The 22,692-nt window shown below is 53.2% G+C and overlaps 2 protein-coding genes across 8 annotated transcripts in view; both read right to left on the bottom strand.

The window, feature by feature from the left end:
- Mbtps1 (membrane bound transcription factor peptidase, site 1) overlaps nucleotides 1–9,803 on the bottom strand; it is a 54,936-nt gene extending 45,133 nt beyond the window's left edge. The window contains exons 1-3 of one of the 4 annotated variants that reach the window (XR_007212269.1): nucleotides 9,594–9,801; nucleotides 1,802–2,282; nucleotides 532–789 (exon numbers count right to left, since the gene is read on the bottom strand). Coding sequence is in view for 3 of the 4 variants with exons in the window: in XM_048355036.1 (XP_048210993.1) it covers nucleotides 532–789; nucleotides 1,802–1,985 (442 nt within the window). In the remaining variant the exon portion in view is untranslated. Of the gene's footprint in view, nucleotides 1–531; nucleotides 790–1,801; nucleotides 2,283–5,943; nucleotides 7,176–9,593 lie in introns of those variants that run through there. The other 3 variants (XM_048355036.1, XM_048355035.1, XM_048355034.1) reach the window with 3 other exon arrangements.
- A 1,659-nt stretch (nucleotides 9,804–11,462) lies between these two features.
- On the bottom strand, nucleotides 11,463–22,616 carry Hsdl1 (hydroxysteroid dehydrogenase like 1). 4 transcript variants are annotated; one of them, XM_048355032.1, is made up of 6 exons: nucleotides 22,598–22,616; nucleotides 18,466–18,575; nucleotides 16,342–16,566; nucleotides 15,418–15,863; nucleotides 14,992–15,219; nucleotides 11,463–13,448 (listed from the first exon to the last, which is right to left on the bottom strand). In XM_048355032.1, exons 3-6 carry the CDS (start codon nucleotides 16,559–16,561, stop codon nucleotides 13,350–13,352), a joined length of 993 nt encoding a protein of 330 aa, XP_048210989.1. In that variant the 5' UTR covers nucleotides 16,562–16,566; nucleotides 18,466–18,575; nucleotides 22,598–22,616; the 3' UTR covers nucleotides 11,463–13,349. The 4 variants fall into 4 exon arrangements, with proteins under 4 accessions (XP_048210989.1, XP_048210990.1, XP_048210987.1 ...); XM_048355033.1 differs by lacking the exon at nucleotides 22,598–22,616 and adding an exon at nucleotides 22,376–22,394; XM_048355030.1 differs by lacking the exon at nucleotides 22,598–22,616 and adding an exon at nucleotides 19,607–20,123.
- Nucleotides 22,617–22,692: the final 76 nt, after the last annotated feature.

The following is a 22,692-nucleotide window of genomic DNA, read 5'->3' as shown; positions in this document are numbered from 1 at the left end:
ATTACCTGAGGATAACCCTATGCTGACCTGAGCAACTGTGATGGAGTGGACAGCCTTAGCCGGGGAGCCAGCACCCCTCACCCCTGCACCCTGCCCAGCTGAGGCACGGTTTTCCATGGACAGGAGGCTGGGAGAGAAACAAACTGCAACCCAAGAAAAGATGTTTTATAACAAAAACCCGTGCTAAGAAAGCCAAACTCAGACGAAGAGAAGACACAGACAAGGTCTGTGTGGAAGATGGTACGTGTCCCAGCACTCCAAGCCTGAGAAAGGACTGAGTTCCAGACCAGCCTGGGCTATACATATAGCAAGACTGTCATCAGAAAAAAGAAAAAGGCCAGGTTGCTCCCTTCAGTGGTGCAGGGGCTCCGAGGTGAACCTGGATAGAATCCCTCCTGACAGGCTTCCTCTACCTCAAAGCCACAGAGCCCCGTCGTGCAGCAGACGCCTGCCGGGACCACGTGGGGACACAATGCCTCCGTGCTTCCTGCAGCGAGAATCTAAAGGGGACTGAGGAGGCCCGGTACTCACGCTCAGCAAACTTCAGGGAACGGAAGACTCTCCGCTGGGGTGTCACCCGCTTGATGTTGGGGTGGCCCTCGAGTGTCAACAGCCCTGCCTTCTGCTTCTCTTTGATCTGAATCACCTCGAAGTCACTAGGGTAGTCACTGGAAGGATTGTTCCGAGGTATAATTCTCCAGTTGTCTACTTCGCTGCTCTTCAGGGCGCTTGAAATAAACGAATTTCTAGCTTTGGCTGTAAAGTAGCCGTTGAAAGCCACAATGTATTCTGAAACCAAGGACCACAAAGAAAACTAAGGATGTATGTATATACAAAGGGGAACATGTAATGTAAACTTCCACCAGTAAAAGAAAGTGGATCTGAAAACCCAGAGTAAAAAGAATGGATAGAAGGCTGGGAATGTGGCTTAGTGGTAGAGAGCTTGCCTAGCATGCATGAAGCCCTGGGTTTGATTTCTCAGCACCACATACACAGAAAAAGCCAGAAGTGGGCGCTGTGGCTCAAGTGGTAGAGTGCTAGCCTAGTACAAAAAAAGAAGACAGGGACAGTGCTCAGATCCTGAGCCCAAGTCTTAGGACTAGCAAAAAAAAAAGGGGATAGAAATGAATTTGGAGCCTGGAGACCTCTTCAGAGCTCTGAATTAAGCCAATTTCATAATACACCATTCAAAACTACACTCCTATAAGAGTCTTATCAGATTTTGGTTTTTTCTTTTTTTCTTTTTTTTTTTGGGGGGGGGGGCCAGTCCTGGGGCTTGGACTCAGGGCCTGAGCACTGTCCCTGGCTTCTTTTTGCTCAAGGCTAGCACTCTGCCACTTGAGCCACAGCGCCACTTCTGGCCGTTTTCTGTATATGTGGTGCTGGGGAATTGAACCCAGGGCTTCATGTATACGAGGCAAGCGCTCTTGCCACTAGGCTATATCCCCAGCCCCCAGAGTTGCTTTTTTTAAACACCATTTTTTTACCTAAGTATGAAATAGTTTTTCAAAAGGAATTTAGGGAGCCAAGTGATGTTTCCATTTTGCCGAAAATGAAAATACAACTGCAGAGTAGATGAAATGGTCTGTTTGCCATTAGCCTCCTGTCTACAAGGGCATTTGTTCCACAAAAACAAGTAGCATGTGTTTTACACAAGCAACCTGTCCTGGGAAAACAGACTAAAGTAAAGATAAACCTGCACATAGTGTGTGCCCATCTCATTAGCCATCTACTGTAAATTGGGACAAGGACCCTGGCAACAGCAGGTGGTCGGGCCTAACACTTCAGAAAATGGTATTACCATATTCCACAACTGTCGAGGAGAATTCCACCTTAAAAGTCAGGTGAGAACAGCCGGGACACGGTGCCTTTTCAAATGCTTTCTTCTCCAGCCTGTCACCCAGATGTTTCTTCCCACAGAGCAAAACCACTAGCACCAGCAGCCAGACGTTGACAAGCTTCATGGTCACAGGGAGTATAATCATAAAACTGCTAAAATCCAACCACACTTTTTCTTCCTGGATCAAAAGTGAACTTGTGTTTCGGCTAAATGCTGCAACCTTACTGGTCAAACATCCTACAGTCTTGTCCAACGTAAGTTAAGTCCCATGGCCATTGTAGCTTGGCCTGTCCGGAGGCTTTCATTTCTTCCTCCGCTTCTTCTCCATCTTGGACAGAAGGCTGCTGTCATTCAGGCTGACACCATTGAGTCCTAGACTCCATCTGCACAATTCCAGCCAAGTCCAGCCGAGCTCAGCCAATATCACTGTGTGACACGATCTCTGAAGCAAAAAGAGGAACTCAAACATTAGAAACACCTGACAGAGGCAGGCATGATCCAGTGACAGCTGCAATTAAGACTAAAGGAACAAAGGGTCCCATTGGTAAGACATTGTATTTCATTTCTGATCACGACTCACTTGTTTCGTGGAAACAAGTTTTAAGGCAGCATTAAAAATACAACAGGAACGGTAAATGAAAAAGTGGCACAAACCAGCCTAAGAGAGTCGTCGACATCAGGCACCTGGGCACACAGACCCTGAGCAGCCAGGCACACACAGGAGGAGGGGGAGACTGATGCGGATTCTGTGTGGCTCCTGTCACCTATAACTCACCACCAAGCCATCTCACCAGTACACTCCTAATTCCCCAAAAACTTCACCAAGTTTTCAGGAAAACTCAGCTTAATATGAACATTCTTACTTTCTACTGTAAAATTAGTACTTAACAGCATGCTAGTTTCTATAAAAGCCATTTTAACACAATCTTTAAGAGACAGTGGATTAAAACTGCTCAGACTGTGAAATACTTCCTGCCAATTCCATGAAAAGTACATAGAAAGGTTTTTACTGTCAGTAAACTTATTTTGCCAAACCATCAAACTTAAGAGACATTTAACCTGCTAAATCTACTATAAAACCAGATTAGCTCTTTACTGGAACTGACATAAGAGGACAGATTGGAGTGAAGCTATTGCTAAAGAATATTATTTCAGTATTAAATTACTTGTGGCATAGGTATCTTTCAAAATATCTGAATTGTAGGAGAAAGGAGAAAAATCAGTCTTTCCAATGAACACAGCAGTATTTTTTTTTTTTTTAATGCTAGACACAGTGGCTCATGCCTGTAATCCCAGCTACTTAGGACACTGAAAGGGGATCCTGCTTTATGGCTACCCCAAGCAGTATGTACTGATAGTCCCAGCCACATGGGAAAATGTGTATACACAAAGAAGGATCACAGTCCAAGGTCAACCTGGACAAAGATCTGCAACTCTTAAAAATAAAGTAAAGGGGCCAGAGACATGGCTCAAGTTATAGTGTTTACCTACCAAGTGGGAGGCTCCGAGTTCAAACTCCAGTACTGAAAGAAAAAAAAATGCTGGCTGTTACCAGAAAAACTCAGCTGCACTGATGAATGTGAGACCAATAATCCAGAAGGAAGAGGGGAGTGGGGAGGGGAGACAAGTGAAGAAGCACCAGCCACCTGGTCAAGGGTGGAGGCCATGCTTGAGAGCAACAAGAGTTCAGCCTTTGCCCCTATCCACATGCTGGGCAGCTCCACAAGCAGAACCAAGAAGGTTAAAGCTCTCCAAGGAACTACCCTGGAAAGCCTCTACGAGGGTGAGGGCAGAGGGGGGAGGGGCAACACTACTGGGGAGATGAAACTGACCGCTGCCCTGTGGGCCTGAGCAGGAAGAACAGCAATGTCAACAAGAGCAAACCAGACCACAGAGAAGGAGCCCAGGACCCCTACCAACACGTGCTAGGAACCCACCCAGACTTTGTGTGCCCGTATGCTGGGCATATCCCACAACGGGGGAATCAAAACAAGTAATTTCATGAAGCACATGCCCAGCTTAAAGATGACTGGCCAAAGATGAAGCTGGTAATAACAGTTTTCATATTACTCTAAATGACAACACGAAAATGATAGCATGCTAACAACACATAATGTCTAAAAGATCTAAATGGGTCCCTCGGCTGCTTCTTTAAGTGAAGAAACAATCTCAGAACTCTTCTGATTCAAACTAAAGAATTTATGACCTATTTGGGCAACATAATAGAACACTGGAAACAATACTGTCAAACTCTTAGGCCAACTGGGTTAAAACCACTTTCTACTGCAACAGCTCACTTACAGATAAAGACAGTGAACTTGTGCTGTCGTGAGGTCGATGTGGAAGGGGGCTGTGGCACCCTCATGACTCAGGCAGGAGCCTGACTTCAAAAGGAAGAAAGGAGCCAGGCACTAGCAAAGCAGAGATGGGAGATTCAAGAGTTTGAAGCCAATCTGAAGAAAGGGAAAGGGGAAGGTAAAGGGAAGAAAAGGAGAAAAGAGTACAAGAAATAAACTAGAGGTTTTTAAATGATAAGCCTTCATAAGGTAAACAATCCTCCCCCAAATTAAAAAAAAAAAAAAAGAAGTACTTTACGAGGGTTCCAGGAAATCATTGTAATTTTAGTGCTTCCCAAGTTATGCCAGTGCCTGGTGCTGCAGAGCACACAAATATGGAAGGGGCAGAGCCCGCTAGATGAGAGACTGCACGGAAGGCTGGCCCTAGCTCACAGCCAAATCAAAAGCACCAACGGAAAATGGCAGAGAGCCAAGACCAGGGCATCAGGTAAGCCGAGATGACACAGTCCCTGCTGAATGTAAGGAGGGAGACACTGAGCCAGTTCCTGCAGAACTAAGCTGGGGAGGGCTGGAGGAAGGCCCTGTGGAGGGAGGGAGGAGGGGCTGGGAAGTCCCAGGTCTAAGAGCAAGGCAGAGACACAGAGCCAGGCCAGCAGAGCCACTGCTCTCAGCTTGGCCTCAGTTGCCCTGTCCCAGGGAAAAAACCCAGCAGAAACCTCTGACCTCAAAGATGACCTTCTAGATAAGAAGCTCAGAAAGTGAAATACAGTATTTACTACTGACAAACTATGTATCTGGAAGGAAGATAGAAGGAATTACTGTGACGTGGAAAGGGTACTGACCACGAGGGCCTTGCAGGTCAATTCCAGACTTGTCTAGTGTGCTTGAAAATGCAGGGCTGGGAATATGGCCTAGTGGCAAGAGTGCTTGCCTTATATACATGAAGCCCTGGGTTTGATCCCCCAGCACCACATATATAGAAAAAGCCAGAAGTGGTGCTGTGGCTCAAGTGGCAGAGTGCTAGCCTTGAGTAAAAAGAAGCCAGGGACAGTGCTCAGGCCCTGAGTTCAAGCCCCAGGACTGGCAAAAAAAAAAAAAAAATGCAGACTGCCTCTAGTCACCCATGTAAACAACTAAGCCTCTCAGGAGCCCCACAGAACCAAGGCTGGCACACACAAGCTGAACAAGCTACAAAGTGAGACCTTGTCTCAAAAACAAAATAAAACAAATTCAAACCAGGTATGTGTGATGGCTCATGACTATAATCCTAGATGTTCAGGAGGCTGAGATTCAGAGGACCACTGTTAAAGGCCAGCTCAGGCAAAAAGTTCAGAAGACTCCGCCTCAACCAACCAATTTCAGCTGGGCATGGCGGCTTGCACCTGTCATCCCAGGTACAGCTATAGAAGGCATAAATGGAAGCAAGGGCGCAGCCAGGCAAAGTGAAATGGCTGGGGTGTGTGGCTCAAGTGGTAGACCACCTGTCTAGCAAGCATGAGGATCCCAAGCTCAAACCCCAGTATCACCAATAAATGAATAATTAAATACAATTTAACAAACCTAATAAAAGATGTAACCTAATGTGTTACTGGTAAATGTAAAAAACAGAATTCAGAACTTTTTTTAGAATAGCAATTTTCTAATATGCATTAAAACCCTTAAAATGTACACAGCTTAAGAGTTTGGTCTAGTAAATGAATAATGGCACAAGCGTGACATTTACTGAGCATTTCTTATGGGGTCCGTGCTATTCTAAGTAATCTGCATGCACTAATTCATTTAATCATCACAAGGGGGTTCCCTTACCCCATTTTCAGATGAGCTATCAGGCCCAAGGGAGCTGAGCCACTTGTTGGGCCCTCCAGGCCATGCTAGCAAGAGGGAAAGCTGGCTGGGACCTGAGGCTTTCTGTCTGCAGAGGACACAGACTTAGAGGGAGGAGCTTGCCTTTCTCAAATCCTCAGGACTCCATCCCAACACGTGAACCCGAAAGCACACAACCATTTGAGCTGAGGGCACACACTGCAAAAGTATAATTGGGAAAAATTAGAGAGCATCTAAATGTGCAATAGTAGGGAAGGGTGAAATAATTATGGCTCATCTACACTAGGGAACGCTGTGCAGCAATTCTAAACCATCCTGACAGAAGCCTAAGGAAAAAGTGCCCTTTGAACACATTCACCAACTCGCGGGCTCCTAGTAGAAAGGCTCCTATCGGTATGTCATCCTCTCTTGGGCCTAATTAATGTGCTACTGGATCTACCAACGCTGATTAGATTTAATTTCTAGGAATTCTTCACGTACAAGATCTGGTGATGGGCCCATAAAAGGAATACCTAAAAGATGATCTTCCATGAGCCTGACTCCAGCACTAACATGCCTGTCATACTTGTCATACTAGCTACTCAGGAGGCTGAGATGTGAGGATCGTCATCTGAAGTAAGACCAGAAAGTTAAGTCCCCTGCCCATAAGACTCTCATCGCCACTTAGTTGCCAAAAAGCCAGTAGTGGAGCAGTAGTGCAGTAGAATGCTAGCTATGAGCAAAAAAGGCTCAGGGACAGTGCCAGATCCAGAGGAACAGCACCAAAAAAAAAAAAAAGGAAAAAGGAAATTGACATCAAACACTGAATGACTGAATGAAAAAGATACAGTTCAAATCTCATGGACCAGAAATAAGACACAACAAAATGTGTGTAAAGTGAGACAAGGTGAAGCAAATGTATTACTTGGCAAACAAACGTTTTTCCTGCCTGTCATCAAATTTCTACTCTAAGATTCTTTACTTATAATTTGCATAACAAAAGAACATCACAAAGAGTATACTTTTGGTGTACTTAAAGACATCAGAAATTATTTCTCTGGAAATGTATTTATGAGGTAATTCAGGTAGAGGAAATGATTTGTATCACATGGATAACCATCTAATTATGAAGCCAGGCCTTGCATTCTAATAAGCTAGTTACTGAGACAGCTCTAGAGAAGACTGAATATTTAGCCATGCAAAGGGTACCAACCACTTTAATTAAAAGCTGGCTACCCAGCTACTACTTCCATAACTAATTGCATACTTGGAATATTACCACTGTTTAACAGGCTAACAATTAAGCAATGCCAGTACACACTATCTTAAAATAAAGGTATATACTTAAGTCTGATTGAACCACTTCTCCCAACACATTCTGACCATCAGTATAGTGTAGGGTTTTTGTTATTATGTGTGGGTGTTTGGGGGGCTGAAACTCAGGGTCTCATGCTTATTAGACAATCACTCTACTATTTAAGTTATGCCCCCCTGAACACTTTTTGCTAGTTACTTTTCAGACAGTTATTCCTCCAACTTTTGTAGCTAGGATAGCATACATACACAACTATGTTGTTTGAGATGAGGTCTCCTTAACTTTTGCCCAAGCTGACTTGGAACTAGAATCACCTCTTAAGGAGCTGGGATTAGTTCTGTACAATGGCACTTGGTCTTTGTTTTTTTTTGAGACAGGGCCTTACTATGTAGCCCAAGCTGGCCCCAAACTCACTAGGTTGCTGAAGATAGTCTCCAACTCAAAATCATCTTTCCTCAACCTCCTGAATGTCACCATGTCTAATTTAGTTCTGTATTTCCAAAATAAAAAAGAAAAAGAAACCTGGAGCCCATTGTGTCAACACATAACCATTGGTTTACTGTGTCATTTACCATTATGTTATGTATATTACCATCCTATGTGGTATTTTATTTCTCTTGCTTCCTGGCAGCCAGTGCTTATCCTTTGGTCACCTGAGGCTACCAGCCACACAAAGCACCTCCAGACTGTCTACTTTCCTCATTTTAAATGCATTTAAGCAAAATGACACTGTCAAGATTAATAAGTCTAGCAAAAAGATCTCTGCGACATGTTAGAGCAAACTACTCCACAAAGGAAGATGTACCAGGCTGTTTTAATCCCCCCTCCTGAACCTGCCACAAGAAAGAAGAGAGACCCTTCATCTGTTTTTACCCAAATACCAAACCCAAGTTCTGTCCTTCTGTTAGTACTTCAGGCCACCAACTTGCTAATAAAATTCGCTTCCCTCCTGAAGTAAGGAGGACCTGCCCTAAAGCGTCAGGAGGAGAGGTGCAGGTCTTTGCCTAGGTGTTTCTAGTTGTGTTACTCTATTTGTCTGTCAGCCTGTGGCAGCCACACAGATACAAAGGCAGCAGCCAGACCCATGGAAGAGAACCAAGGAACACAGGAATTGGAAGGGATAATAAAACTCATTCCTGGGTATCCCCAAGGTTCTGCAAGTGCTGCCTCCTTTTTAGAAACAACCAACTCTTGATTATCAGGGGTGTTTTGGGAATGGCGTGGAGACCTGGGGGGGTGTACGGTGGGGGGGGGGGGACAAAGGCAGGACTTGGCCACCAGCTCCCGCCTCCCAACAAATAGCTCTGCTGCCATGTGCATCATCTGCTACGGCACATTTTTTTTTTTTTTTTACTGGGGGGAAAAGTGTCCTGCGTGGTTAAACAAACTGCGCGCTTTCCATCTGACAAACGCCCTTCCACAATAAAAAGGGAGGGTGCGCTGACGCAGGCTGCGACAGATGCACCTTCCGCACCTGACACCGCGGGAGAGGTGCCAGACCCAAAGGCCACGTGCAGGTGTTGTGCCAAATGGCAAAGCCAGGAAAGCAGGCCGGAAATGGGTACTGGCTGCAGGTGCGTACAAGGCGCCTCTGGGGTGACGGGAAACCTTCTAGAAGTGGCTGCTGGTGCTGACTGCACAACTCTGCATATTTACTGAAAGCGAGAAAGAAAAACACACAAAACCAAACCCTAGAGGTACACCTCAGGAAGGCAGGCGTCTGGCCTGGGAAGGAGCTCAGGGAACGCGAGGGCGGGGCGGGCGGAGCGGGGCTCGAGGGGGCGGACGCGGGTCCCGCCAGGGCCGAGTTCCAGCCCCGGTACTTGTGTGAGTCGAGCCGCCGGTCGGCAGGACTCAACCTGGAGGTCCTACCCAGGTGCTGTCACCGGGCAGTGCCAGCCAGAGCGGAGAAGAAACGTGCTTAGCCCGATGTCCGAGACACGCGGGGGCGGCACGTCCAGCCGGGGTCGGGGCTCGTGCGGGGCCCGGGCTCCCCCGGCCCTCGCGGCCCGGCCCGGCCCCGGCGCAGGGCGAGCCCGCGCCACCGACAGACGCCGGCCGCTCGCGACCCCCGCGGCCCGGCTCCGCCGGCGGGGGGCGGCCGGTGGGGCCCGGGCCGGGCCCGCGGCCTCGCCCGGTCCGAGTGCACTTCACGGGAAGAAATGGCGAACTGGCACGGGCGACCGAACGGTGCGCGGCCGCGGGGGTCCGGGGCCGGGGCCGGGGTCCGCCCGCCCGCCCGCCCGCCCGGGGCGCCCCGCCGCAGTGCGGGAACGCGGGGAGCTCCGAGAGGCCGCGGCGGGGCGGCGGCGGCGGGGCCGGCGCGCGGATGACGTACCTGCCGCCGCCTCAGGCTCGGGGCCGGCGGGCCCGGAGAAACGGCGCCTCCGCCGCTAGCGCGCCGCGGCTCTCCATTCGGGGCTGTTTACTCGCAACTCTCGCGAGTCTTTGCCCCTGGTGTAGCGGGGAGACCCACGGCGGAGAGCGTCCGCCCTGCGTGCCCTGCGTACCTTGCGTGCTCCGCGCGCCCGGGACCCTGCGTGCGCGTTCCGGGCGCCGAGGGCCGCGGAGAGGGACGGCGGTCTCGCGGCGTTTGAGGCTCTGGGCGGCGCACGGGGCGTGGCCGATGGCGGGGGCGTGGTCAGGGGCGTGGCGGGCATCGGGGGCGTGGCCGGCCCTGGCCCGGGGCGGCCGGAGAGAGCGCCCCTGGGCCCTTCAGGGCCTGGGACTTGTTCAGCCGTCCTGCCAGGCGGCAGAGCCGGGAATAGTGTTATTCTGCTGCGGTCTTCTGAGCTCCCTCCACGTCATGGGCTCAGACACACACCCCGCCTCTGAGACCCGAGTGGCCTCCAGTCACCCAGAGTGGGCTGGAGGGGGCCTTCGGCTCTCCTCTCTGCAGTCCAGGGACCAACAAGACCCAGAGGGTCCTGGGCCACCACCACACCCAGGCCAGCCCTGAAGTCACCGTCCACACCCACGGGCCCCACCTGCGCAGAAGAGAGGATCCGAGGCCCGGTGGGCGGGTGAATCTGTATCCACGCCGTGCCATCTGCAATACTAACAGCCAAAGGCAGCAGCTGAACCAGGACGCGCCAGGGTTCCCAAGGTGCAGCTACCTTTTGAGGCAGCTTCAAGCCTCAGCTTTAAAACCTTGATGTAGATGTGAAGGAGGCGCTCCGGGCCCGGGTGTGCCCGCTCAAGTGTGGGATGCTATCCATTTGGGAGGCAGAGATCAGGAGGGCTGTGTTTCAGGGCCAGCCAGGCAAAAAAAATTAGCAAGACCTCCATCTTCAAAAAACACATTGAATATGAAGGTTCACATCTGTAATCCTAGCTACAAAAAAAAAAAAAAAAGACACAGGTAAGAGGATTGCAGTCTGGGGCAAATCCTGGGCAAAAGCAGAAGACCCTCTCCAAGCAAAAAAGGATGTGGAAGGATGGCGTGCATCAGGCTGAGCTCAAACTCGAGTACCGCCAAAATAAAAGCAAGGGCTTCCACAACTTCATGAGTGAAAACCCACCAAAGGTGGTTGTCAGGACGACACTTAGGCTGGCCAGCTCGGCACCTGCAGACCCATCAGGCTGTCCTTCCACGATGGCTGGGTGGAGGTCACTTCCAGGACCATGCCAGACTCACCTTGTGCCAGAACCTGGTCTCATCCTTACCACCTGAGCACACTGGCCCACAGCAGGTCACTACGTCCATACTGCCAAAATCATTGATCACACCCCTCCTTGTAGCAGGTGTAGTGTGGTACATACCTGTAATCTCAGCACTCGGGAGGCCGAGGCAGGAGGATGGAGAGCTGGGGTCCAGCTTTGTAGCAGTAACAAAGCAGTTTACGGCCAACCTGGGTTACACACAGACCATTTCAAAAATAAAAACTCCACCGTACGCACGCTTGAGCAGTGAGGAGCCCCTCAGGTGCCCTGGACTTGCTAGGCACAGGACGCGCACAGCGCTGTCGTCACAACATCGGATTTTAGTGAGTTACAGCCACCGTACTCCCAGTGGAGTGCTCACTGCCACAGAAGCACCCTCTTTCCAAACCATCAGCTGACAAACATGGACAGCAAGGGAACGCAATGCTTTATTGTTCTACTTGTGAATTCCATCTCCAAGAAGCAGACGCCCCACGTTCTTAACACTGGCTGGGAACTTGGTCCGATGAACGCTCCAATGAGCTTCCAGGGGAGAAAGCACTCGACCAGGGCTAGAAAACCTAAGCAAAGTCTCTTGCACTGGTCTTGTGATGAGGTGACAGACACACTGCCCACAGCTGTCCCACTCAGCACATCTGGCCCAGTCTTGCCCAGGGGAGAAGTTGAACACATCACCGACGAGCTGGTCAACTTGTTTCCACCACGTGCCAAGGACTTCATAACACATCACAGGACTTCACACGTGACTAAGTGGCCATGTTTGACACACGGTCTAGGAGCCAGGCTGGGCTAGAGCTCTCGATCTCTCCCACCATTCGGAGTGCAGGGACCACAGGCAGGCGCCACCACACCCAGCCTGACATGTTTTCGCAGCAAGTTGCTGGTGCTTGTTTCACAATGTTCTCTCCGGTGCAGCAAGAGGAGGAATCCCAGCCCTCAGCCCCGAAGCCTCTGCTGCCATGCAGTATCTTCAAGCACAGCTCTCACATCTTTTAATACATGATTTCAGAGTGGAAGAACTTTGGAAGGTCGGCAGTGACCTTCTTGGTCCAAGCCTCAGCTGGAGATGCCGTGGGCAAGGCCGCGGGCACAAGTGGGTAAGCGCACACAGGCCACCTCGCCGCTGAGCGAACGCCACCCACACAGCTCCACCAGGGCCCACTCCCAACCGATTCCCAGCTTCTGCATCAACTCTGATGATAGTCTTGTTACTATGTATCAGAGCATTAGCCCCCAGCACTGGCATCACAGGAGTAACCTCCGAGTGTTAAATCTGCACATCCTGCCATGTCCACACAGGGAGGTGGACACCGGGCACGGGGCCCTTGAGAAGAGCTGGCTTCCTAAGATGGGACCTAAAGCCATCTCACCGTAGGTTCAAAGCTAACCTCTATTGTGGGGACTGCACCCACTGTCTTCACACCAATTAAAGCATTCACTACGTAATGCACAGGGCTGCTACAGAGGCCAGAAGTGAGCTTCTAAATGACTATTTAACAGATACAATACATAGTATCATAGACATAATGTGTCCATACTTTAACTACTATTCCATAAATACTTGATGTTTACATCTAAGACATCAGGGGAACGCAGAAGGACTACATACAAAAGTGTATGAAAATCAGACAGAACAAGCTCTGAGGGCTAGATGTCAGTTATAAAATGGGTCACACTGAGAAATCACTACACCACAATCATTATCCCATAAATCGAAAGCTGACTGAGGGTTATGCGATGCGGACCACTCTAGGAAGGAAGACGCTACTGTAGAGGAGCGGCCGGGGACAGGCAACCCACAGCACAGACGGGGGGCTGGTTTACAGGACCGGGAGAACGGACCTCTAACGCCCGGAAGGTTCCACTTAGGTCGTCCGGACAAGTCCTCGCTTTAAACACACCATAAACAAAGCTGCTCAGAAACCCACAGCACACCGCGCGTGCGGTCCTGGGGCCCTCAGGGAAGGGCCCCCCCCCACACCCACCACAGCCCACGCCTCAGCGCCACGCAGGCGTCCACGTTTCCACACCGGGCCGCTCTGTGACGACGGTCTTCCTGATGAACAGCCGACCACCAACCCCCCAGGCGTCTACGGGGAGGGAATCAGTAGCTCCCTTAAAAAGCAGCAGCAGCAGCGGTAAGCGCCACGGGGTGACAGGGGCTAGGAGGCTGGGGCTCCCACAGAGACGATGACACCACGACACACCCCGTGCACCACGGCTGGACCGCGGGAGGCGGGCCCCGCGGAGGCCCCTCCCCCGCTCCCCGGGCTGGGTGCCGCGCCGGCGACCCGGGAGCTTCCGCAGGACCCTCACCGTCCGCTTTCCAACGAGGAACCGGTGTGCCAGACGGTCAGCCATGAAAGCAAGCGCGTCCCATCGAGCGCGCGCGTCTGCAGAGGCGGGAAGGCCGCGGGCTCCCGGCGCGGGCTCAGGCCGCGCAGGACAGGGCCTGCTGGCGTGAGGATCGGTGCAGCAGGTTTGCCCCCCACACCCACAGCCATTCGGGCATGTACTGTGCGAAGAGAAACTGGAAAGGAGAGAGAGACAAGCTGGGGGTTAGACTCCAAACCACCCCCACTCACGCACGTGATTCGTCAGACAAATATCTACACCCTCACTAAGGACAAGGGAGAAAGCCAGCCCCGGCCCGTGTGGAACACGCGCTGCCGAAAACGCGATCCTACCGTCCTTGGGGAACAAGCCGACGTGACCAGCCCGAGTTGTAGCTCTCCCCCCCCACACACACCCCCAACACACGCGCACTTCCTATGTGGGGTGATGATGCGTGTGGTCGCCAGCGCCATGGTCCCTCACGCGGGATGCGGGGCTGAGCAATGGCACGGCCGGGGCACCGGCGAGGGCGCTCTGTGGGGACGAGCTGGAGCAGCTCCAGCATCCTGACATGAAGAAGGGGCTCGGGGAACCAGGAGGGGGGCTCAGCCCATCGCAGCCAGAGAGGGCAGTGTCCAGAAACGTGGGTGGAGGTCGCAACAGCTGTTCCTGGTACCTAATGGTACAGGGATGTTGCAAATACTGGAAATAATTTGAGTAAAATAAAAATGAAATTGAAAAACATGGAAATGTAACAGCTCTGGAAATAAAAATCTCTGTCAGTGATGAGAGCCTCACAGACATTCTTGGCAGAAAATGCTAGGGAGCTCATTGGTGCACACAAGCTGCACGACTAGCACACTGGTTTGCACAAATTACCCAGTACTGGGGCTGGGAACATGGTCTAGTGGCAAGAGTGCTTGGCTCGTATACATGAGGCCCTGGGTTCGATTCCCCAGCACCACATATACAGAAAACGGCCAGAAGTGGCGCTGTGGCTCAAGTGGCAGAGTGCTAGCCTTGAGCGGGAAGAAGCCAGGGACAGTGCTCAGGCCCTGAGTCCAAGGCCCAGGACTGGCAAAAAAAAAATAATAATAATAATAATTACACAGTACTGGGAGGCTGAGGTAGGAAGGACCAAAGTTTGAGGTGAGCAGAAAATAAAGAAAGGGAGGGAGGGAGGGAAAGAACCTCCAAGTATTAGAGAAAAAATTCTAAATGAGTGTACATGTAGTTTCTACGCTAGACAGTAAAGCACAAATTATTTAATGAACCACAAACCAGTTGTGATAAATCATGAGTCCTCTCCCTAATACTCAGAATCACAATTTTAAATATTTAACAAAGCCAAAATACTCTTCACACACCTAACTCTTTGTCATGTCTAAGTAACAAACTTAAAAAACAACTCTGCTGCCTGAACAAGCAAGTCCAAGAACACAGGGACACTGCTTCAGATATGGTCACGGGAAGGGGTACACTCTGCTGGGGTCTGGGGCTTTGTCACTGAGAGGCTCCCTGGGCGCTCACCCTTCTAGCAGCCCTGGGATCTCGGCTGCGGCATCCCCGCGGCGCTCTCACTGAGGCAGTGTGTTCCTGCCATGGCTGTCAGCCCGGCTGAGCCCTCGCAGGGGATGGTCACGCTACGCTGAGACCTGGAGGGCCATGGTCGGGAGGCACGGTCCTGACCCCTCCACCCCGGCTCGCGAGTCACCGAGCAAGCTCAGAAGCCACCCTACCTGGATGGAGTGGGACCAGTACCCCGTGGTCCTCTTTGAGATCCCCAGGGTGGAGACCGCATGGTGTGCGTACACCTTGGGGGAAGGCGCCAGCCAAGGGCATCTGTGCAGAACGCTGCCAGCTGCAGCCCCGTTGGCGGCCACGTAGAAGGGAATTAGGCTCTGCACGAAGATTCCCTTCGAAGCGTACTCGTACTGCAAGGCTCTGCTGAAGTGGTCCAGGTAAGCCTGGGAGACAGCGGAGGAGGAGGCAGCTTTTAAGTCAAGGGGAAGGTGGGAGGAAATGCAGGGGGAGAGAAGGCTAGCTCGTTATCATTCCAGAAAGAAATACGGCCTAAGCAAGCAGGGGCTGCTCGCAGAGAGCTCACGGCTGCAATCAGCGTTCTGTTGTTTTAGGACTGCATCTTCCGGGAAGGAAAAACTGACCTTAGATGCAGAAAATGCAGCCAGCTGGGGAGTGGGTTTACAGCAGGAGCCAGAGGAGATGGTGACGATGGCGCCCCTCTTCCGCTCCACCATTCCCGGTAACACCGTGTGCACCAGCAGACTGGCGGCAGCCACGTTGACGTTTATGATGTCCCAGAGCTTGTCCTCGGCGACCTCGGTGAAATACTGCGGGTAGGGGTAGGACACGCCCACGTTATTTACCAAGATGCCAACGTCCCTGTCTTTCAGGGCTTCTCGGATGGGAAGGTAGATCTCGCGGCCTCGGCTGAAGTCCGCAACTATCACGTCGGTTTCCACTCTGTAGGCGTCGGCTATAGCCTTGGCAACAGCCTGCACCTTCTCTTTGTCCCCGCTAATGAGGATAATGTTGAGACCCTGGCTCGCTAATTCTTCCGCGTAGGCTCTTCCGATCCCATCTGCCGCGCCTGAAACGCAAGCCAAGAAACGTGAGCATGCTGGTTCCCGGCGTCTTTGCAAGAATCCTCCCTCCCCGTGGCCGGTTCAAGATGCCTTCATGGCAGCGCGTGCACGCCAGCCCCACCGGGCTGCCCGCCCACCACGAGCCCAGCACCCCCCAGGAAAACACGGCTGCTTCCCACCCGCCGTGAGGGCAGGAGACGCAGTAGGAGTTTGTTTCCAAACTTCCATCTGCCTTGTATGAGCATCCGGAGGTGCTTTTCTGGGACAAATCAAGAAGGGAAAGTGGGACTGCCTCCGGCTGAGATTAGGGAGTGGGAGGACGCCACGGAGCCAAGGTCTGCGGAAGACCAGGGCAGGCGGGGAGAGGAGAGGCATGCGTAACCAACCACCTGTTCACGGAAAATCACCACAGCAAATGCACCCCAATAGCTCCTTGACCACAGCTTGCCGCTTAAAATACTAAAGAGCGCCAAATCTGGTTACCACTGACGACGGCCCATCTCCCGTACTGCTTGATGAGGTCCGCCCGGCTGCCCAGGCGCGGGACGAAGTGCAGCCTGACCAGGCTGTAGAAGTCACAGATGACGGTGATGCTCTTCCTGGCTGTATACCAGGCTCCCACCAACGCCAGGGCCTCCATATAGCAATTGCAAGACCTGGCGATTTCTCTGTACAAGAGGTAGAAGCTGTCAACGGCAGCCATGGCACCTGCAGGGACAGGAGAAAAGGAGGGAAGGGACCACGCGGGACACAGATCGCAACGCCGGCATTCGGGGAACAGTAACTCCTCCAAGCGAGCGGCCTGTGCACCCCGCCAGCTGAGGGTCTGCTCAGTTACTATCTGGGGCTTAGCAAGTTCTTTTCTCTCGAGGAGACTAATCAGTACAATGACTTCATTCCCAAATTCCTCCTCAAATTCTGGTGCTGTACTATGTGTTGTGAGGAAAGAAGTAAACACAATATGCTGCACTCTTAAAAAAAAAAAAAAAAAAGCTCCTGCTGTAACGGAGCAAGATCACAGGCTCAGTTCAGAGACGGACAGGAGGTGTTGGCGTTGTTCAGGGCCTCAGGCCCCGCAGGCCCAGCAGAGGCGGCAGAGGAGGGTGGGGCAAGGCCTTGGCCTCCTGACCTTAGCTTCCTCCTAGGCAAAACTAAGCTTGCACAGACCTTCACACCAACTTGAAGACTATTTTGTACAAGTGGGTAAGGTGGCCACATCTGTAAGCATTTGGGAGGCTGAGGCAAGAGGATGTTGAGTTTGAGGCTAGCTTGGGCTATCCATGGACTGAGACCCTGTCTCCGCCAAACAACCTAAAGCAAATAAACAAACAGGGAAGAGGCAGATATTGAACCAGAGGGTGAAAGCATCATGTGACTGGCATACAGGCGCCGGCCATCAGGGGCAGCCTGGAGATGCTGACCAAGGCCGGCCCAGGGCCGCAGCGCCTGAGTGGCTGTCGCTGTGGGATCCGCATCCAAGGCCCCCGAGACCGACTTCTCGGGAGAAAGAGCATGAGGGCTGGGGGTCTGCAGCTCACACCTGTAGCTCCTCACATCTCAGTCCCAGGCTGGCTCAAGCAAAAGCACAAGCCCCTGTTAAAAACAAAGTGAGGGGCTGGGAACGTGGCCTAGTGGTAGAGTGCTCGCCTCCTATACACGAAGCCCTGGGTTCAATTCCTCAGCACCACATACATAGAAAACAGCCAGAGGTGGCGCTGTGGCTCAAGTGGCAGAGTGCTAACCTTGAGCAAAAAGAAGCCAGGGACAGTGCTCAGGCCTTGAGTTCAAAAAACAAAACAAAAATATAGTGAAGCACAAATTGCTAGGAGTGTGGCTCAAGTGACAGAAGAGTGGCCTAGCAAGCTCTAGACCCCCAGTTCAATCCCATACCCTCCCACCCACACACACATACAAGAAAGAAAGATAAGACTACTTGAAGCTCTGTGTCACACCATCCTAAATGAGTTGGTCTTGAAATAACCCTCTTAAAGCATGTGTTTCTTCGTCGTGACTAACCAAACTCGAGGCTTTAGATAAAGCAAACACCAATGAGACACAATGGTACACAACTGTAATCCCAGCACTCAAGAGGCTGAGACAGGAGGATAGGGAGTTCAAGACCAGCTTGGGTGGCAAAAGATGGGAAGGGATTGGAGGGGAGGGGAAGAAAAATTCCTTGTATGTGTTAGGCCTTCTCAATTCAAGAGTGAAAGAATCGCAAGGGCTGACTCCCCACTGCAAAAAAAGAAAGGGAAGGAAGGAAACGCGGACTACGAGCCGCGGAGTCACTTGGGACCGAATCTCTTCTGGTGCGGCGGGTGTGGCCAGGAGGTGGGAGCAGGGCTGCCGATGCTGCCCGCCCGCCCGCCCCAGGTGCAGACCCGCAGACCTGTGGGGCACCCCGTGGGCAGCCCACCCACGGCGCGCAGCTCCGGGACGCAGGCCAGGGCCGCCTCTGGGGACCTCACACCGCAGCCGTGCAAACTTCTGCCCCCGGAGCCCCACTTCCTCCACGGATGGAGCGTCTGGGAAGGAGACGCGAGCGGGGGTCTGACGCCAAGGGCTCCCCGTGCCCGCTCCCAGTCTGCATCCACAGCCCGCTCTTACCTTCTCGCCACGGGCCTGGGCCGTCTGCGCCCCTGACCGCGTCCTCCCGAGGCCAAGCCGCCCACCGAAGCAGCAGCACACACACGTCTGTCTTTTCCCTCACAGCACAGCTGGGAAGACATTACGAAACACGAAGATTCAAGTCTTCCTGACCTGACAACGCGCACAACTTCTCCTGCGTGAGGGGCGTGGACGGCCTTCATCGCAGAGCGAGGCACTGGGACGGGGCGGGCGGGGGGGGGGGGGGAGGATGGACCTGACCAGGCTTCATCTCAGAACAAGGCACCAGGGTGCACCTGGCCAGTCCCCCCACCTTTGTCTCTGAACGAGTTGGGGGGGGGTGCCTGGGTCACCCAGCCCAGTGCTCCTCTTCCGGTACCTCTTCTCCCAGTGTTGGGACCAAATGGACAGAAGGCCGCTCCGTGTGGAGGAAATGGCAATACACATCGATACCCGGGGCCTCAGGCAGGCAGCTGGTGTCTGGGGACCCCTCCCCCCTTCCCACCTCTCCCTGCACAGGCCGGGTTGGGAGTGAACCTCCTCCCCTCGACCCTCCAGTAACCGCCACGGCCGGCCTTGACCTCTCTAGGGATGCCTCGCTGGTCCCGGGCAGCGGCCGGAGCTCAGGCATCCACCCCGGCAGCGCCCTGGCAGGAGCGGCAGGAAGGAGGGGGGCCAGGGTCTGTTGGTGGGCCGGGCTTGGAGGAGGAAAGGCACCGCGGCACTTGTCCTCCTTACCCTGCAGGAAGGCCATCAGGTTTCTGAGCTCCCATTTCCCACCCCGCAGGCGGGCAGCACCCGCCAGACATCCGAGGCCCTCTGCCCCCCTCGATGTGGCTGGAATGACAGGCCTGTGCTCTGGGGCACGCGTGGCATGAAAGGATGGGGGCTGATTGCGGAAGGTGGCAGGGGAGGCGGGGGGGGGGGGGGCGGCCCTGAGCCTGGGCTGAGGTCTGAACCGATGGCACAGGCCTCAGCAGCTTCCTCCAGGACGGAGGACATCAAGCCTTTCCCGAAAGCCAGTGCATCCAAGCGCGCCCAGCCCCTCACTGAAACAGTCCCGACCGAGTTTCCTGCTCAGTGACGTCCAACCCCACCGGACAGACACCGAGCAGCACGAATCCTTCGCAAGTGTGATTACCTAAAGTCCTGAATGATCCTGTCCTTACCACAGTCCTCCCGTTAGACCCTCAGGGGCAGGCTGAGGGGCAGCGAGGCCGCTGGCTCAGACGGGGCGGCTGGCACCTCGAGTGGCAGAAGGGCATCTGTAGGTGTGAAGGACCCTCTGCCCAGGAGGAAGTGCTCCTGCTCTCCACACGAGGGGAAGGAAGACCAAAGGTGGACATGGAACCACAGAAGCAGAACTCAGGAGCTGTGATCCCAGGGACCCGGCTACAGGGTGTGAAGACAGAGATGGGGTCACCAGACAACGACTGCCAGTGCCTCCAGAAGCCAGCAAAGGGGAGAAAGGAGTCTCCTTCTGGAGGAACCAGACCTGCTGGAGGCCTTGGAGTTAGCCCGGCAAGATGGACCTCAGCCTCTGACCTTCAGAACTCTGAACCCTAAGACTAAACTTGGGGGAGTCTTTTTGTTTGGCAGTGTAGGGGACTGAACTTAGGGCCTCGCATTTGAAAGGCAGGTGCTCTACCACTTGAGCCACACCCCCAGCCCCTTTCTACGTTGATTATTCTCAAAGGAGATTCTTGCTTTCTTCCCTGGGCTGGCCTGGGCTTTGATCCTTCTACCTGGGTTCCCCAGAACTGCTAGGATGACCAGCAGGTGCCACTGCACCCAGCCACTGTCCTGGGCCTAGCCATTGAGATAAGGTCTGATGAGCTTTCTGCCTGACGGTAAAACCTCGATTCCCACATCTCCAGCTCCACGTATAGCAGTAACGTGAGCCATTGATTACGCTAAGCTTAAAGGTGCGTGGCTTCGAGTCGCCTCTGTGGTAACGGAGAGGGGAGGGATACGCTGTCAGTCCAGCAGCTGTGACAGTAGAGGGGAAGCCAAGAATGCAGCCAAGCCACCCTAAGCCGGAGCAAGGACCCCAGGTGCCCTCAGTACCTGGAGCCACGCACTGTGTGGCCCAGCTCTCCAGCAAGATGAATTCATTTAAATAATTAATTCCAGGGCCAGGGCTGAGGTACTGAGTTCCGGCTGGCAGAGAGCCATCTAAAGCAAACTGTTCTGTCACGGGAAAAGTGTGCAGAACCTACTGTGGCAGCTGCCAGTCCAGTTACTCGACGACGGGAGAGGCCCAGGAGCCGCAGGCCTGGCCCCCATCACGTGCTGCCTTTGCCCTGAAGGAACTGCCCTCCCACCCAAATTGGGCCTCACACCCCTGCTGAGCCCTGTGGCATGGAGACCTCACATTCCCCTGTCCCCAGTGGGGTGGAAATCCTTTTCTTTTTATCAACAGTTGTTGTTTTCTTTTTTTAAAAATTTATTTATTTATTTATTTTATTTTTTTGCTCAAGGCTAGCACTCTACCCCTTGAGCCACAGCACCACTTCTGGCCGTTTTCTGTATATGTGGTGCTGGGGAATCGAACCCAGGGCTTCATGTGTGCGAGACAAGCACTCTTGCCACTAGGCCATATCTCCAGCCCACCAGTTGTTTTTTTCTAATCCGTGAAATCTGTTCCCATCTTCCACCCTGTGTCCCACTGTGGTGTTGTCTTCTTTTTCCTTGGAGAATTGTTAAGACGTCTTTAGATTCTAGGGCCAATGGGCAGCTCAGGTGGTAGAGCAAAGCCAAGTTCAGACCCCGGTACAATTTTTTTTTTAAAGGAATTCTTTAGAATTTAGATGCAAGTTCTCTGTGTGTTGTGTCTCTTTCTAAAGCATCTGATGAACGTCTTGATTGTCCATGGAAACAAACACAGTCATCTTTCTCCTTGAAGGTTCACGATTGTTTAATTTCCGAAATACCACGCAAGCCATGAAGCGATCGCCACATATTTTCTAGAAACCTTACAGCTTTGCTTTTCAGATTTAAGTTCCTACCCTGGTGGAACTTTGTAATGGTGTGATATAACCTCACCCATCTTGAACATTATTACTTCACAACCCCTGGCACACTGCTATGTAAATAGTGTTTAATAAGCAGAATAAAATACTCCTTTGAGTGAAGCTTCTCACTCTTTTGGGGGGGGAGAGGGGCCTTGAACTCAGGGCCTGAGTGCTGTCCCTTAGCTTTTTTGCTAATGGCTAGAGCTCTATCACTCGAGCCAGGGCTCAATTCTGTGTTTTGCTGGCTAAGAGATGGACTCTTGCAGACTTTTCCGCTCCATTGTTGTTTTTCAAACAATCCTCCAAGTCTCGGCCTCCTGAGTAGTTAGGGTTACATAGGCATGAGAGCCACCAGCGCCCAGCAAAACGCAGGGCTGGCAACCGATACCCGCACTGTGTGGTGTGTCTCTGCCTATCTGCACACGGTAGGAATTAGAATAACAACGCACCCCACCCACTCCTCGGCATACATCCAAGGCACCGAGGACTTCTGCACACCGGGAAACGTACAACGTGTAGACCGTGGTCTTGTTACCAGCAGGTGAGACAACGGGCGGGACCGTCGGTCCTCAGGGGGACACGCAGAATGTGGCCTACCCATCGCCACGACGGAATACTATTCAGCCACAAAAAGGAACAAGGTACTGATGCCCCAAGGGCCTTGAACACGTGATGCTAGGGGGCAGAAGCGGGGCACAAAAGGCTGCCAACTACGGATCCCATGAACACGAGCGCGCACCAATCTCCCGCCCTTGTCCTCCCTCCCGCCCACTCCCCCACCACCCCCACCCCCACCCCCGCCAGCCACGCGCGCCGGGCGGGCTCCCCCTCCGCTCCCGGAACACCGCCATTCGGGGTTATTCTCGGCCAGACACCCCCGCGGCCCCCAAACCTACCCGAGACGAGCCCTTCCGGGAGGAGAATGCAGACGCCCCGCGGACAGCGCGCGGCGGGGCCCGGCGGGACGCGCGGCGGGCGGTCCGGGCGCTGGGGGGGGGCGGGGCCGGCCGAGGCGCCCGTCCCGGGCCCCGGGGAGCGGACGGGGTCCGGGGTGCGGCGGGGCCCGGTCCCGGGGGGCCGCGAGGGACGGAGGGCGGAGGACGCGCGGGGCGCGGTACCTGCAGGGAGGCGCGTCGTCCCCGACGCCGCCGCCCGCGTCCCCGCCCCACGTGACAGCCGCACACACACACGCCGGGGGCGGAGCCCGCGCCCG

Source organism: Perognathus longimembris, chromosome 10, assembly GCF_023159225.1.
Source record: "Perognathus longimembris pacificus isolate PPM17 chromosome 10, ASM2315922v1, whole genome shotgun sequence".
Classification (NCBI taxonomy): domain Eukaryota; kingdom Metazoa; phylum Chordata; class Mammalia; order Rodentia; family Heteromyidae; genus Perognathus; species Perognathus longimembris.
This window is presented reverse-complemented; position numbering and strand designations above follow the sequence as displayed.